Source organism: Phaenicophaeus curvirostris, chromosome 20 (assembly GCF_032191515.1).
Source record: "Phaenicophaeus curvirostris isolate KB17595 chromosome 20, BPBGC_Pcur_1.0, whole genome shotgun sequence".
NCBI classification, from domain to species: domain Eukaryota; kingdom Metazoa; phylum Chordata; class Aves; order Cuculiformes; family Cuculidae; genus Phaenicophaeus; species Phaenicophaeus curvirostris.
In genome coordinates this window covers 8,863,635-8,877,528 of record NC_091411.1, presented here as the reverse complement: position 1 = coordinate 8,877,528, position 13,894 = coordinate 8,863,635, and the positions used below count along the sequence as shown (strand labels likewise).

At 44.3% G+C, this 13,894-nt stretch overlaps 1 protein-coding gene and 1 long non-coding RNA gene across 3 annotated transcripts in view; one reads left to right on the top strand and one right to left on the bottom strand.

Moving 5' to 3' along the window:
• The window catches only part of LOC138729320 (uncharacterized), a 29,974-nt gene extending 19,007 nt beyond the window's left edge, over positions 1-10,967 (top strand). The window contains exon 3 of the long non-coding RNA XR_011338870.1: positions 10,603-10,967. This is a non-coding gene — a long non-coding RNA (uncharacterized lncRNA). The remainder of the gene's footprint in view (positions 1-10,602) is intronic.
• GFI1B (growth factor independent 1B transcriptional repressor) lies at positions 1,692-13,028 on the bottom strand. Of its 2 annotated transcripts, XM_069873422.1 has the most exons (8): positions 13,014-13,028; positions 10,418-10,527; positions 5,920-6,048; positions 4,283-4,429; positions 3,452-3,714; positions 3,044-3,181; positions 2,432-2,597; positions 1,692-1,966 (listed from the first exon to the last, which is right to left on the bottom strand). In XM_069873422.1, exons 3-8 carry the CDS (start codon positions 6,032-6,034, stop codon positions 1,788-1,790), a joined length of 1,008 nt encoding a protein of 335 aa, XP_069729523.1. In that variant the 5' UTR covers positions 6,035-6,048; positions 10,418-10,527; positions 13,014-13,028; the 3' UTR covers positions 1,692-1,787. The 2 variants fall into 2 exon arrangements, with proteins under 2 accessions (XP_069729523.1, XP_069729524.1); XM_069873423.1 differs by lacking the exon at positions 13,014-13,028 and having other exon boundaries at positions 5,920-6,044; positions 10,418-10,570.
• Between the last annotated feature and the right edge of the window lie 866 nt (positions 13,029-13,894).

The following is a 13,894-nucleotide window of genomic DNA, read 5'->3' as shown; positions in this document are numbered from 1 at the left end:
ATGCTTTTAACATGAAATATGCTGTGTTTGCCCAGTTACTGAGAGGGAACAGATTTATCAGATAAATTGCAGCAGGCCTGTACATGTTGTCACTGTCTGGTGTAGTACAATAAAAATATACATTAGAATAAGTATAAATACATATCTACAGTGTACAAGTAAAGCCAGGAGGACAGACTTGCTTTTGAGCTTTCAGAATGCATATTAATGACTACCAGCTTAGGCACAGCATAAAATGGGCAGGTACATCTTAGGTCTTCGGAGAATAAGTTTGGATTTACAGCAGTGTGACTAAGGGCAGAAACAGACCTCTCTCTCCTGGCAATAAATTAATTTTCTACTTGGACCATTTCTTCTTTTCCCATGTGGCATCCTTCCCTCATAAGCATTAGGAGTGAAATGGCTAATGCCACAGTCCATTTTCCAGGCTACTTCCCAACAGTGTCATTGTCCAGGGCCATGTGTTCAGGGATGTAGCTCTGGAGTGGCCTGTGTGCTGCTACAATGCCCTGCTTAACTGATAGCACTTGTCTTTTTAATGCTATAATAATACTTTGTCCTTCCTGTTAAGAACTCGAGGGACTCTACAAACCTGAGTGAATGACTCCACATCCCCAGGAGGGGTGGAGAAATAAAAGCCCCAAGCAGTGACTCACCAAAGATCACTTAGAAATTAGCAGAGCTTGGAGGGAAGCTGGCTTTTTACCTGTTCCAGTACTTTGCTAGACCTGGAAGGAGGAGAAATACCACTGCTCTATTTGTATTTGTAAGGTACTCCCATACTGTGCCAATGTGTGCAGGCTAGGTCGCTTCCTCCTTTAAGAGAGGCTGGAAAGCAGAACTCTGGTCCTTGACATTGATACCCAAGGGCCATTCCTGACCATGCAGTGGCACAGGATTGCCCAGGACAGCTCCAGGTCAGTATGTCTAGCATGCAGGGCAATATTGTGGGACATACCAGCCTGGATTCCAAGAGCAGCAAGTTTCTCTTGCATGGTACTGAGATGTGGGGCAGATTAGCTTATGCCTGGTGCTGTGTTATGGCTCTTCCTGGAGCCTGCTTGGTTGCCACCACCCCAGAGATCCTTGCAGCATGGTGCGTATCAGGAATGCATTTAGAGACCCCTGTTATCAGCTAGGAATAAGAGTTGTTTTTCAGTATTTTCCTCCTACTCCGAGCTAAAAATACAACACGCTTAATTTGTCATTTGATCACAGTAAATGCTCTGCTGAAAGAAAACGACTTCAGGTGCCTGTTGCCAGAATTTATGACCTGGGCAAGTCTCTGCAGAAGCCCTGGCCAGGCTGAACACAGCTCACCGAAGGCAATCTATTTGCATGCCCTAGTCTTATCGTCCTAACCATCAAAGCAGAACATGGTTACAGCACTAGCTTGGCACAGATTGTTGCTGCCACTTGTCCAGGAGTTCCCACCTCACTGCTGGTCAGTCATCTGAACCAAAGTCTGCCTCTGGTGTAAATCCAGAGTGATAATGACCTTAGGGGAATTCCTCTGGATTTGCAGGTGATGTCAGGTCTGGGCTGGTACCTGTTGTAACTGGAAAGTGAGAGCTCCCATAGGTTTCTTTGTCACCTGCTGGGATGTGCAAGGCCCTAGGGTAGCAGAACATCAAAACCAATGGCATGACCTTGCAAGTCCCCAGGGAACACAGGGAGTTACGTGAGCTTTGAGGTGGGCAGCCCCATGTTGGATGGAGATGCTGGGAAGAGTCTTCTTCCCTGGAGCACTTGCAGTGAGAGCTCCAGCAAAGGCCTGCAGCCGTCCCTCACTTGAGACTGTGTTGGGTCTCTCGGTGCCTCCGTAGATCCACCTTGCGCTGGAAGCCCTTGGCACAGAGCTCACAGCTGAAGGGCTTGAAGCCAGTGTGCTTGCGGCTGTGAGTGATGAGGTTGGAGCTCTGGCTGAAGGCTTTGCCGCATACCTGGCATTTGTGGGGCTTCTCCCCTGCAGGGTAGAGAAGATGGTAAGAAACACTTTAACAGATGACAGAAGGGAGGTAGAAATGTCCTTTAGCAGACTCAGACCTAACTGGCTGTGCTTGAGCTTAAGGGTGCTGCCAGCCCAGCTGTCTTTTTGATGCATTTGTGCTCTGATCCAGCACCAGAGGCTGAGAAGAACCAGAGGAGGTCCTCTCTAGCTGGGTGAACCACGTTCTGTCTGCATCCAGGCTGGGCACAACCATGATGTGAGCTGGAGACTGGTCAATAAACCACCTCCTTGTTACACAGAGGAGGACATGCATCTTAGTGATGCTTAGACCTTCTACTGTCTTACTGCACAAGGAAGAACGACTTTCTAGTGCCTCTGGACATTTATCCCTGGTCCAATATCTCTGTCTGGGAACTGTGTGTGTGTATTAATGTGCTTGACTGATTTGCATTGGCTTATTGGGAATATTTTGTTTCTCACCAGTGTGGATGTAAGTGTGTTTCTTCATATCTGACTTCTGGTGGAAGCGCTTGCCGCAGTATTGGCAGGGATAGGGCCGCGTGTCTGAATGGATCAGTAGATGAGTGGAGAGGGTGGAGGAACGTTTGAATGTCTTCCCACACATCTTGCACTCAAAACTTCTTTCCTGTTAGGGGAAGAAAATCATGGGATGTCTGTGGCTGCAAGACATGTGACAAAGCTTGAAGAGTGTTAATACTAGATTTGATAAGCAAATCCTGGCTCATGCACTGGTATGCTAGGTGCAGTACAAAGAGAATGTGGGAAGGGTTACTTATGGAAATGGATTATATCTTGTGATCCAAACTCCTGTGCCCTTTAGGAGGAGGTGAGGCACAGAAGAATCAGTAGCAATGATCCTCCTGTCCAAGGAATTCTCAAGGGCAGTCTGAGATTTGTGAGACTAAGATCTATGGCCTTCAGAGGTCCTATTGGTGTCACTGGGTGCCTCAGGAAAGCCATCACACTTGTAACCTAGTAAATGTTGCTTCCTTTACAACACAGTGAGCAACAGCTAAGGCCCAAACACTTCTGAGATCTGGAGAGCTGGTTCTCTGGAAACATGCTACCCACCTGGGAGTGAATATTGGTGTGCTGCTCCAGGCTTACAGCGTGTCCAAAGGTTTTGCCACATACTTCACAAGCAAAGGGACGAGTGCCACTATGAGACCTTCGGACATGGACCTCCAGTCCATGGGGAGTGGAGAATACCTGCAAGAAAACAGTTAATGATTTATTTTATTTTATTTTGACATGAGGTGGCTGTGTCTTCATCTCTGTTCTCAATTTCTTCTCTTTACTTGATTCTTCCCTCTCATGGGCTGTGTGAATTGCATCATTCCTAGCACCCTTCTCCCCTAGACAGGAGAACAGGTAGATACCCTTTTTTGAGCCATGTGTGTAACCCAGGGAAACGCTGATGTGTGCAATGAAAATCACTCCAGACCCTCCCCATCCCTGAGGCTCTCCCCCGTGACGCACCTTGTTGCACTTCACACAGTGGTAGGTCTCCGTGTCTGAGGAATAATGCATGCTGTAATCCAGAGGGGGCTCAGCACTTGGCAGGAGGTGGCTTCCGTACAGGCTAACTGGGTGCTCCAAGAGGGCTGACTGCATGGTGGAAGACATCTGTCGGTAGCTGTATGGCAGATGGAAAGCATCCCAAGAAAAGCTGGTTTTGTAGAAGGTAGGGGTGCTCTTTGTGTCAGGGCAGTCTTTGATCTGCAGACCTGGGATGGCCATCTCTGAATTTGCAAAGGAGAGGAAGAAGTGAGCGTCATACATTAACTGCAGCTGGGCACCAGTAAAGAAACCTCACCAGCTACCATTCCCCCATTTAATGTCCTGCCTGACTTTGGGAGTTCCAGTTGGTAACTCGTCCTTTTTTGATCCCAGTCCTGGTCCCCATACAAAGTTCCTATTAAGACTTTGATTTCAATCTGAGGATATTTTAAGGAAGAGAGGATGCTAATGGGACATTAACCCTCAAGCTATCCCTGCTTCACGTGGTGTTTGAACAAGTATCATATGCCCCCCTGCCTTGACTCTTAGACCATGGAATTGCATTAGTTCTTGAGGTTTGGTGGCTCACTTATTAGGAATCATAGCATCATCCTTCAGAGAGATGCTGATCTATACCAGGATCATAAAGGGAAGTACCAAATGCTCTTGATGAGCTCTGCCTGGGACAATTTTCACCCTTGATGTCAAAATAAGAGCTACTCTTTACTGAAAATCTGGACCCAGTTGTAGGACCTCCATAAGCCAGCCCACCCCTGACCTGTTTTGCAATTGTGGTTTTGGGTAGCAGACCTTGAGCTGAAGGGCCTGGCAGCATCCTGCTCAGGTACTGCACAGGGACACTTTCTTCTTTTGGTTCACATAGGTCCTTTTCTTGTTTTGGAACTATGCATTCCAGGTCCTGTTTCTTGATGTCCTCTGCTGTCTTGTCTCCTATGGCTGCAATCACACAGTAGTGTCACAGTTAGTTTATTCTGGCTGTTAGGAGAAGCATCTGTTAAGGTGGGTTTTGTACTTATGCATGAAGTCGTGCTTGGATACATGAGCCCATGTTCAATTCCCTGAGTAAGTGTAGAGTGGTGCAATCAAGGTCTGTCCATTGCTGAAAAAGGGAAATTCCAAGCAGGATGAGATGGGCAAGGTAGAAGAGGAAAGGAGGAAATTCTAGGACACTTGATACCTTATACAGTAAGAGAAAATTAACCCTAGAAGGCCACATCTATAAGAATAACTTCTCTTTTTTAAATCACTTTCATTTGTATGGGTAACTAACAATCACTAACTTATTAACCTCTCCATCCCTCTCCTAAGAGAGTTTGGTATTGTTAACCTGAATTTATGGACAGCCAAGTAGGGAAGCAGAGAGGGGGAGGGAACTTCTTATGCAGTTGCAAAGGTGACCAAAGAGCCTCATCTCCTCCTGCCCACACTCATGTTTCCCAGCCCTTAAAGAGACCAACCAGCACTTGCTAGAAGTAGAGCTTATAGTAAGAATCTAAAATGGATAGAGGTGCAATACATGTGCCCCCTTTCTGCTGGAGGTGGGACTGGGCTGCTGAAGGACAGTATTCATCTGTCATCCAAACCCTCCTGTATGCTAGAGAGGCACAACAAATGGCCAAAGTATGATGGGAATTGAAATTAAAATGTCACCTCCTTTCTTTTTTATCAAACTTATAATCATAAGGCTGGACTCTAATTTGCTAGCCAGGGCTAGAACAAAGGGTAAATTGATACCAGATTTGAATAAATAAAATTTGAATGGTGCCTGAAGGAAGAAGATAATTGCTCCAGCCTTGCTACTGCATGGATGGCTGTGGAGGAGCATGAACAAGGGGAGAGGGAGGACAGCAGGCACAGGCAGAAACAGTGTTGGTTTAGCGTTAATACTGTATGCAGCAGCTGGCCTTTCACCCGCATGCATGTAGGACTCCTTTCATAGTCAGTGTTAGGATGTCCCTAGAATCTTCTCACTCTAGCTGTAACCTTCCTTGCAAATCATCAGGAGGAGGTGGTAACACTGAGGTAGAGAAGATGTGAGTCCAGAGAGAATGTGGACAGCAAACACAGCAAACTGGAGATCCCAGTGGCAGAGCTGTGAGTTTGTAGAAGACTAATAACCCAGTGCAAGCTCTTTTCTCGACCGTTAGTTGCCTGAAGTTGGCCATCTTTCCCAAACATGACCAATTTCCCCAGCACCCCATCAGGAAACAAAAGGAGGATCTAAATTTGGTTTCAGCGGGGCAGTGTGGATTTGGCCTAGAGAATGGAAGCACAGAGTAGGGGATCATTTTGGCTGTAGACTGACATCCCTGTGGGGAAGCCCTTAGTTGTTCTTCAGCTTATTCATCCTGCTCCCTTAGCTTGTCTACTCAATTATTGATTTGTCTTGCTGTATTCTTACAAGCCCAGTGGATGGATCAACTCACCAGTGAAGGGAGAGGTTACTGGGTCCCATGTGAGTATAGGCAGGTCATCTTCCAGAAAGCGGTGTTGGTGATAGGTATGGGCCTTTTTGCTTTTCACCAAAAAGGAACGTGGCATTTTCTATTCACTGCCTGGGCAAAAAAACATGGAATAATGGCAGGTAAATATCTGGTTTGGGATGTAATTTCTCCTTCATTCTCCCAGCACTGATGAGAACCAAAACCCTTCTACTGGGGAGACAAACGTTGCTACACAAATAGTTATAGGAACTACATCAATAATGAGAGAGGCAGTGGAAAAATCCCCACAGCTATGATGTGGGGTGGGTTTCCTTCTTGTTGGCTGTAGCTTGAGTATCTTGTATTCTGGCTGACAAACAGCATTCAAGCAGAGGCAGAGCAGAAGTGCTGGCTGAGAGAGGTTACCTTCTGGATCTGACTCAAGTATCACAGACCGTTGAAATGATGGGTTAGAAACAAACATAGAATGCTGAAATTTAATCACACAAAATTCTCTTGCAATGCATCCGTTATCTTTACTACCCAGAGCCCAGCCCGCCCTGTGCCCGCTCCTGTGGCTGGTAACTGTAGGCAGTGTGACAACAGGCTCGATGCTGTGGATGGCAATATCAGCTGGCTTCTTATTTGCATGTGTATTTGCATTTTCCCTTATAATTGTTCAGTGTAGTAGCGCTAAAAGCAAATCTTGGTGTATTTCCTATGAAAAGTCAGCAGTAAGTCCTGGTTCTGTTGATGGGAAAGTGCAGGATTGCCAAGCCCACTGCCCTCAGTGACAGTCAGGGACTCACCAGCCCAGCTGCCTTTGGAAACGCACCTACTGCTGCGTTTTTTTAATCTGGTCCAGGATTCCCACTGTTTCTTCTACGACTTCTGGAATAACTCTTGGTGTCTCTGGCCATTTTTTATTCTGAAATGACTCACCTGTTTTTCTTCATATTTTTCCAAGAAATTTGCATGTAACTTGAGATGAATAAGAGAAAATAAAGGCCAGGAGTAGATTTGTTAATTTAATTTCAGAAAGAGGACAAAACAGTGCTGAGAATGAACCCTAAGTATGCCCTTGAGGGAAGGGACGCTGGAGCACATTGCTGTATTTACTCTCCTGTAACTCTAATGAGGTTCCCTCTAAGTACCGCAATGTGTATCTGCTGCGGGCACAGAAATACCTGCAGCTCAGTACAAACACAGGAGTGTTCTCCCATGGGCAAAACCCTTCTAGTAGTGTGATCTCCTTAGCCTGCACACCTTGCATCCCGGCAGAGGGCTTAGCTCAGAGGGTGTAACAGGAGGGTCTTGCTGCTCGTGGACCCAGATGGGGATTCTCTGCGTGGAGCTGCACCCTGCGATAGAGTCCTGCCCCAAGTTAAAGTCCTGCCACAAAGACTTTATACATGGTATTTCCACTCATGTCAAAGGGATTTTCCCACGTGGTGGGGCAGGTCTGTGTCCACAATGGATGGTATTCATACCAGCAAGCTTTAGGCATCTGATTTCTCTGCCTGGATTAACCAGATAATTTCCCTGGGAGGAAAAGCAGAGGAAGAGGCTCCAGCAGCAGGTAACAATGCAGGGTGAAAGCCTGCACCCAGCAGTGCCTGCTGCAAGAGTCGCTCTCCCTGCTCACTGGCTGGAGGACCCCAAGGCATCAGCCAGACAGCTTAGCCAGGTAAATTAGAGGATTGGAGACAGGTGCCACAAGCAAACCTGCAGTTATGGTAGTCCCCGCACGCTGACTTTGTGAAGGCACCAAGTACAGCTCGTCTTTTTTGATGTCTGTTGAAAGTTGATGCATGTGAATCAATGGGATTTTTCTGGATGTGTTTGCTCCAGCATACATAAAAGTCAAATTTGGTCCAGTATCTTGACTGCTGATAAAAGCCTCTACTGAGCACAACGATCCTCAATGCTCTACTGAACGTTACAAAAGGAAGTTGCCTTCCCCCACCCCATCTGACAGAGAAAACAGGAACTGGGAGCCCAAAGCAGAGTTAATTAACAACTGCATTGGAGTATCTTTGTGATTCACACAACCCAGTTAAAGGAAAGATGGAAGCACAGATTGTGAGAGGAAAAAATACTCTCCCTCTTCCTACTCTGGACTATCAGTAGCGAGTGATTAGCTGCTACCAATGGCTAAGTGTATTTCGCAGGGAGAGCAGTGCCCTGGACAGGAGAGCCCACTATGTCTTAAAGTCATTGAAGCTTCTGACGGAATTTAGCTTCAGCCTTTCTGCAAAAACTACACTTTCTTTTTCTGGAGTCTGTTCTTGCCAGCCCCCGCAACTGGCAATTGCAAAAGGGAGCTCATTGCTTAGACAGGGGTTCCCACCCGAAGTGCAAGTGTTGTGGTGTGTTTTGTATTCAATGCAGAGTATAAAATCAGTAGCTGGCTAGAAATTATGTTTTTACTTATTTACCGTTCATGTAGCTGTACAATAATATTGTAGTGATCTGCTCCGAGGAACAGGCAGCCAAAAGAACCCAGGTGGGGAAAAAAACCCTGCTTCATTATTTTGGGTACCTAACTTGAAGCATCTGAGAAAGGGTTCTTTTACCAGTTCTAAATTCCCCAGTCAGATCTGAAAGCGGAGCCAGCACTCCCATGTTCCCCTCCTCTGTCCAAACTCAAAGTTCCTTCATCCTCAGTGATGCTCTCTGGTGATTTTGCAGAGTATTACAAGTAAAACTGTAATGTAATCCTGAAACATGGGAGGCTGTGCAAGAACCAAATTAAAAGAGGTGTTTCTTTTAGGATCCTGAATTCAGATATCACCGCCTAATCTCACTTGATCTTATGTTACTCGTGAAGCCCTAACTCCCATTTCACTGCTTGGCAGCTTGCAGCACCCAAAACTACAGGATTGAGCCCTTTGATATAATTTAGAAGAAATCCATGTTCTCACTGAATTAGATTACAGAGCTGTTCTCTCTGGGTCCTTCGGTGAGATGATTCACAACATGAAACATTGTACTAGGTGCAGGTGTTGGCAGGATTTTGTCACACTAAATCAGGTGCCCAGTTTGCAGCGTGAGGTTCCATTCTAAAACTGATTTTCATTTTTCTCTAAATTCAAGTCATCCTGTTTTCAAATTTGCAAGGTTAATTGCAGAGATTAAACCATTTCCCCTACTACACCCAGTAGAAATACTTAATTTTAACTTACAAATGATACATGTCTTCATATAAGTTGATGAGTGTACAAAGTTTTAGGATGAAAGAGGCTTAATTCCTCCCTCTTCCTTAACTTGTATGTAAATCGTAATATTGCTTTTTTTTTCTATTCTATCTAGTTAAAATTAAGCTACCAGAAATAAATAGTTTGGCTTTGGGAAGATGACATTTTTGAAGAAAAAATAAAGCAGAACACAACCTTTGTCTGAAAGTTAAGAGTCCAAATGCAAAAGGTTTTATGAACTCCTGATTCTTTAAGTATAAAGTCATATTCAGAAATAATTTCAGTTCCTTCAGTCTACTCCTGCAAAACTAAGCATTCTTGGGGCAAGTAATTTGAATGCAGCTTTTTTTAGTGGAAAAATGAGCAGAACATTTTTGATTCCTATCATAAAAGTGGGCAAATGTGGCAAGGCTAGCGAATTGTGGTGAAAAATTTGCCTAAGAAATAGAATGGAAATGCCTGTACATCTGAAGTATCTGGATAAAAAGTTTAGAATAGAATTGCAGCATTTCTCCTTTAGCTTCTAGCGATGCTGGGAACGGCACTGGCTTTAGCAAACTCTCCCTTAGGCACCCATGGGTAAGCAGACTTAGTGCAATCCAGCAAATTCCATATCCTTAACGTATAGATTCACCTACTGTATGAAATTGCAGATCATAGGTTTTCCTGCTTAATGTATTAAATCAATCTGGTGGTATCTGAGAAGCCTCTATAAACAGCTAATTCCATATGCTAAAAATTGTTTCGGTAATCAGCCTACACTTAGAAAGGATGGGAAAATAATGAAATAAATGATAGATTTAAAGCAAAATCCTTAAACGGGAGAGACTGGATTCTTATCTGGCAAAATCAGCATGTTGATTGCTGTCAGCAGAGGTGGTCTGGTTTCTGAACTTAATGGTCTGGCAGTGTAAAAGAGCAATTAAAAGGAAAAACATAGTACACACTCTCCTCAATGCTTAAGTACAAAAGTTTACATCTGGAAACTGTTCCTGCTGCATGGAGCTTGCTAGGGTGCTGGCATCCAAGACCATTGTCACCTCTTTTGTATTTTATTCTATTACCATTTTCATATATGAGAGTGAAGTAAGTGCAGGGTATATAGTTTTAAAAGGTTTGACTTAATTGATTTAAGTGAGCCATTATCATAAAGGAATCCTCAGGACAGGTGACTTAGGCAGGGGAATATGTTACGTATTCACAAATGCAAGCAAAGAAGAAGAAAAAACTTAGAGAAACACATTGGAGAGATAAGGGGGGGAAAAAAGGGAAATTAAAAGTGTTTAAAAGAATAAATAAATCACCTGTTTGGGGGACTTTGCTTTACTGGATTCGCCTTGAAATCTCCCCAGACAAGCAAGACGTCGTCTTCTCTGTAGACTCCTCTTCCACTTTTTCACTTGGTCGCAGTCTGCTGAAATAGATACTTCTCCTTTTTTCTCTCTCTTTTTTTTTTTGCCCCTGTTCCCCTCCCTGATTTTTCAATCAGATTATTTGTGTCAAAATCTGGCGGTGAAGAAACAGCCAATAGAGGAACAGAGCCCAGAAAGTATTTGCTTATCAAAACTTTCCAGGACTTTGAAAACTTGAAGAGAATTCACGATGCCCAGCTCGAAACCCTGGGGGCAGCACCCTTCGCTTTCTGGGGCAGCTTCGCCTTCTGCAGGAACACTCCTCTGTCATAGAGCATGACACAGTGAAATAAAGTACCCAGCAGACATGTGTTATTTTATCTTGTCTTTAAAAAAAAATAAAAGGAAAAGAAAGAAGAGCTCTTCAGAAACCTGTATTTTTACACACATTCATCCACGCATCATATCTTTCACAAACAGACACACCATCTGTCTCGCATACACACACTCACACACTTCAGTCTCATAAACAAAACCATCTAGCACATATGCACAAGATTATTTTATTCCAGAATGGATCTTTTATCTCTCCAATTTCCAAGGAAAAAGGAATAAATACTTGCACAGTAATAACAGAAAAAGATGTGTGTTAATCAGCTTTCATTCTCCTAGGCATATGTGTGTGCTATCCATACATATTTTAGGCATTGCTCTATCTATATACAGCTGTATATAGGATATAAATATAGATTTAAGAAAGCTCATTAACAGGCGTCTTTGCAAAAGGCTCTTCAAGAGCAATAATAAGAATTTGCACTTCTATCTCTTGCTTTCAGAAAAGGTTTGAAAATGGGTTTGCAAATCTGAAATAATTAACTACCAACTCTTCTGTAATGGCAGGGTGGGAGGAGGGAGAGTGAAGCAGGGTGGCTTTGCTCAGATCACCTGGGTGTTCTCTAGCAAAGGTGGGAACAGGAGCCTAGGGCCCAAGTCCTTTATTTTACCTATTGTTCCTGACTCTGCAAGTAGACAGTGCCATGAGCTGTATGTCCCCTCCTGCTCTTACAGCAGCATGGCTGGAATAGGGAGAGCAAAGATGCCTCATGAGTTTATAATTTAAGACATATATAAGCATGGTTTAGTATTTGATAGGAATGGTTGGACTCGATGATCCGATGGGTCTTTTCCAATCTGGTGATTCTATGATTCTATAAATGTAGCTGTTGAATGTCAAGGACTGGGACACTGCCATCGGAGAAGTGTCTTTATAGTGGGGAGTTTTTCTGCAGTCACTTGTGTTAAACCAGGACTAAGTTGGGTCCCTTTTCCCACTGCTCCACAGGGCAGCGAGAGCATAAGGAAGCAATAACCCTTTTTTCTGCCTTGCAACAGGATAGGTGCTAGGTTGAGGTTCCCCTGACGTGGTCCAGAGACACTTCAGATCCATAGTAGAGGCGTTTTGCATCCCGCTGTGGTGGGCAGTGGTGCCAGGGATGCTTGCCCTAGTGCTCTCTGCCTGGACAGCCACAAGTCACAGTTCTTGTCATCGCGCCCTGTCGCTGCCCCGTGGCACCGGACGGGCTGTGCAATGGGGTTTGATGCAACTCAGAGATAGGAGTGTAGATTTCACCCACATTGAGAAAGATTCAGATTTTGATCTTAACCCATCTGCCTTTTATGGAACATAATTAATTCTTGTTGTTTATAGAAGCAAACAATCCCTTTCCCTCTCCCTCCTCCCCTCCTTATTTATCTAGCTGGGTTTTGCATGAAAGAAACGTTCCCAAGGCATTGTTCTAGCAAGCTGATTTGCATCCTCTTAAACACAGGCATTTGAAGGATTACATTTCCCGCTACAAAAACAAGCATTGTAACAGAAAACCAAAATGTACATTACAGCTTCAGGGTTTCTTATGAAGACAGTTACAGGAATTAAACAAAACAGGAAAATGACAGGCTGCTGAAAGGACTGAGATGTTATTTTATGAAACGTTGGAGCTGGCTTCTGCCAGCACCCCTGCGCACAGACTTCCCGTTGACATAAAGTGCAAATGGCTGCAGAATGTGGCTCTCAAACTGAGACAGTACAAACCAGCCACATTAAAACCTACAGAAAACTACTTATGTGACAAACCTAATAGTGTGTTCAGTAAAACCTCACCAGGTAGCTGATTTGAGAGGTGCTACATAGAACACTGGGCATAGTCCTTTGGAGAAGGAGGGTGGCTACATCTCCCAATGTTGGTACTAGTGCATAGAGCAGCTGCTAATAAAACATCTGTATCAGCTGTTCTGTTTCCCCAAGCAGGCATTGCAGCAGGCATTGCCTCACAAAGCCTAGATATAATTACAAACTAGTCCCTGAGATAATGGGTGCCAATACCCTCCTTTATGACTGTTACTATTATCACTATGCTAGAATGCCTGAAGAGAGATGGGGACGCTGCTGTGTCTGGTTCAGCTCTCACCCACCCCTTCTCCCTTTATTCTACCTCAGGAGCTCCTACAGATCAAACGGTTGCAGGGTAGGGGCACAGTCAGCTATCACCTTGGCTTGTTGTGTTCTTATTCTTCCATAAATTTCTGTTTATGGCTCCTGTTAAACTTCTCACCTCTCCTCTCCACTGAGATCGCCATCAACAAGCAATTTATACAAGCTGAATTAAAAAAAACCAGAGTGCTAGAGATGCATTTTGGGCTTTGAGCTGACCCCGCGTGGTCATTCTTGGTTTATATCCTGTTGATATATATTTTCCCTCTTCTCTCTTCTTATTTCAGGGTCAGCAGGGAGCCACAGAGAGCTTATCTGGGCTCACATAAGCTTGTGCTGGCCCTGACCCACATGGGCCACGGTGGATGCACAGCGAGTTCTGCTTGCAGTTGAGGACAGTTTAATTTTGTGTCTTGCCGTGAGTTCTTACTACATGTCATGTGCTCCAGTACTTCCTAAGTAAGTAGGTTATTAAATGCATAACTCAGTAATAATAAAAAGGTTAATTATAACACATCATGTCCACTGTAATTCAGCCGTTTTCCCTTTCAAACCCCTCCTGCAGCATCCACGTTTCCTTTGTCAATTTGAATATTACGGTAATTAAGTCACAGTAAAATAACACGACTAATTGCTTCCAGCTCTTTTCTGAAGCTCATTCTAATTTCCACTCTTTTCTGTGGCAGATTAAATAAACATGTCTTCTGCACAGCAGGAAAACAAAATGCCATCACCCAGTCCAGACTGCAATAAATACTAATTGCCACGCACGAGGCAGGACTAGATTAAAAACATGCTGGCTCCAAGCAACTCTATCTCGTCCTGAAGCGGGATGACCTATTGCAGGTGCAGAGTGAGGGAATTATCTCAGCCTTGCAGGGATGAGAGTCGTGAAGCATCACAGCCAGTGCCGCAGAAGTTAAAAATTAACCAGCGCT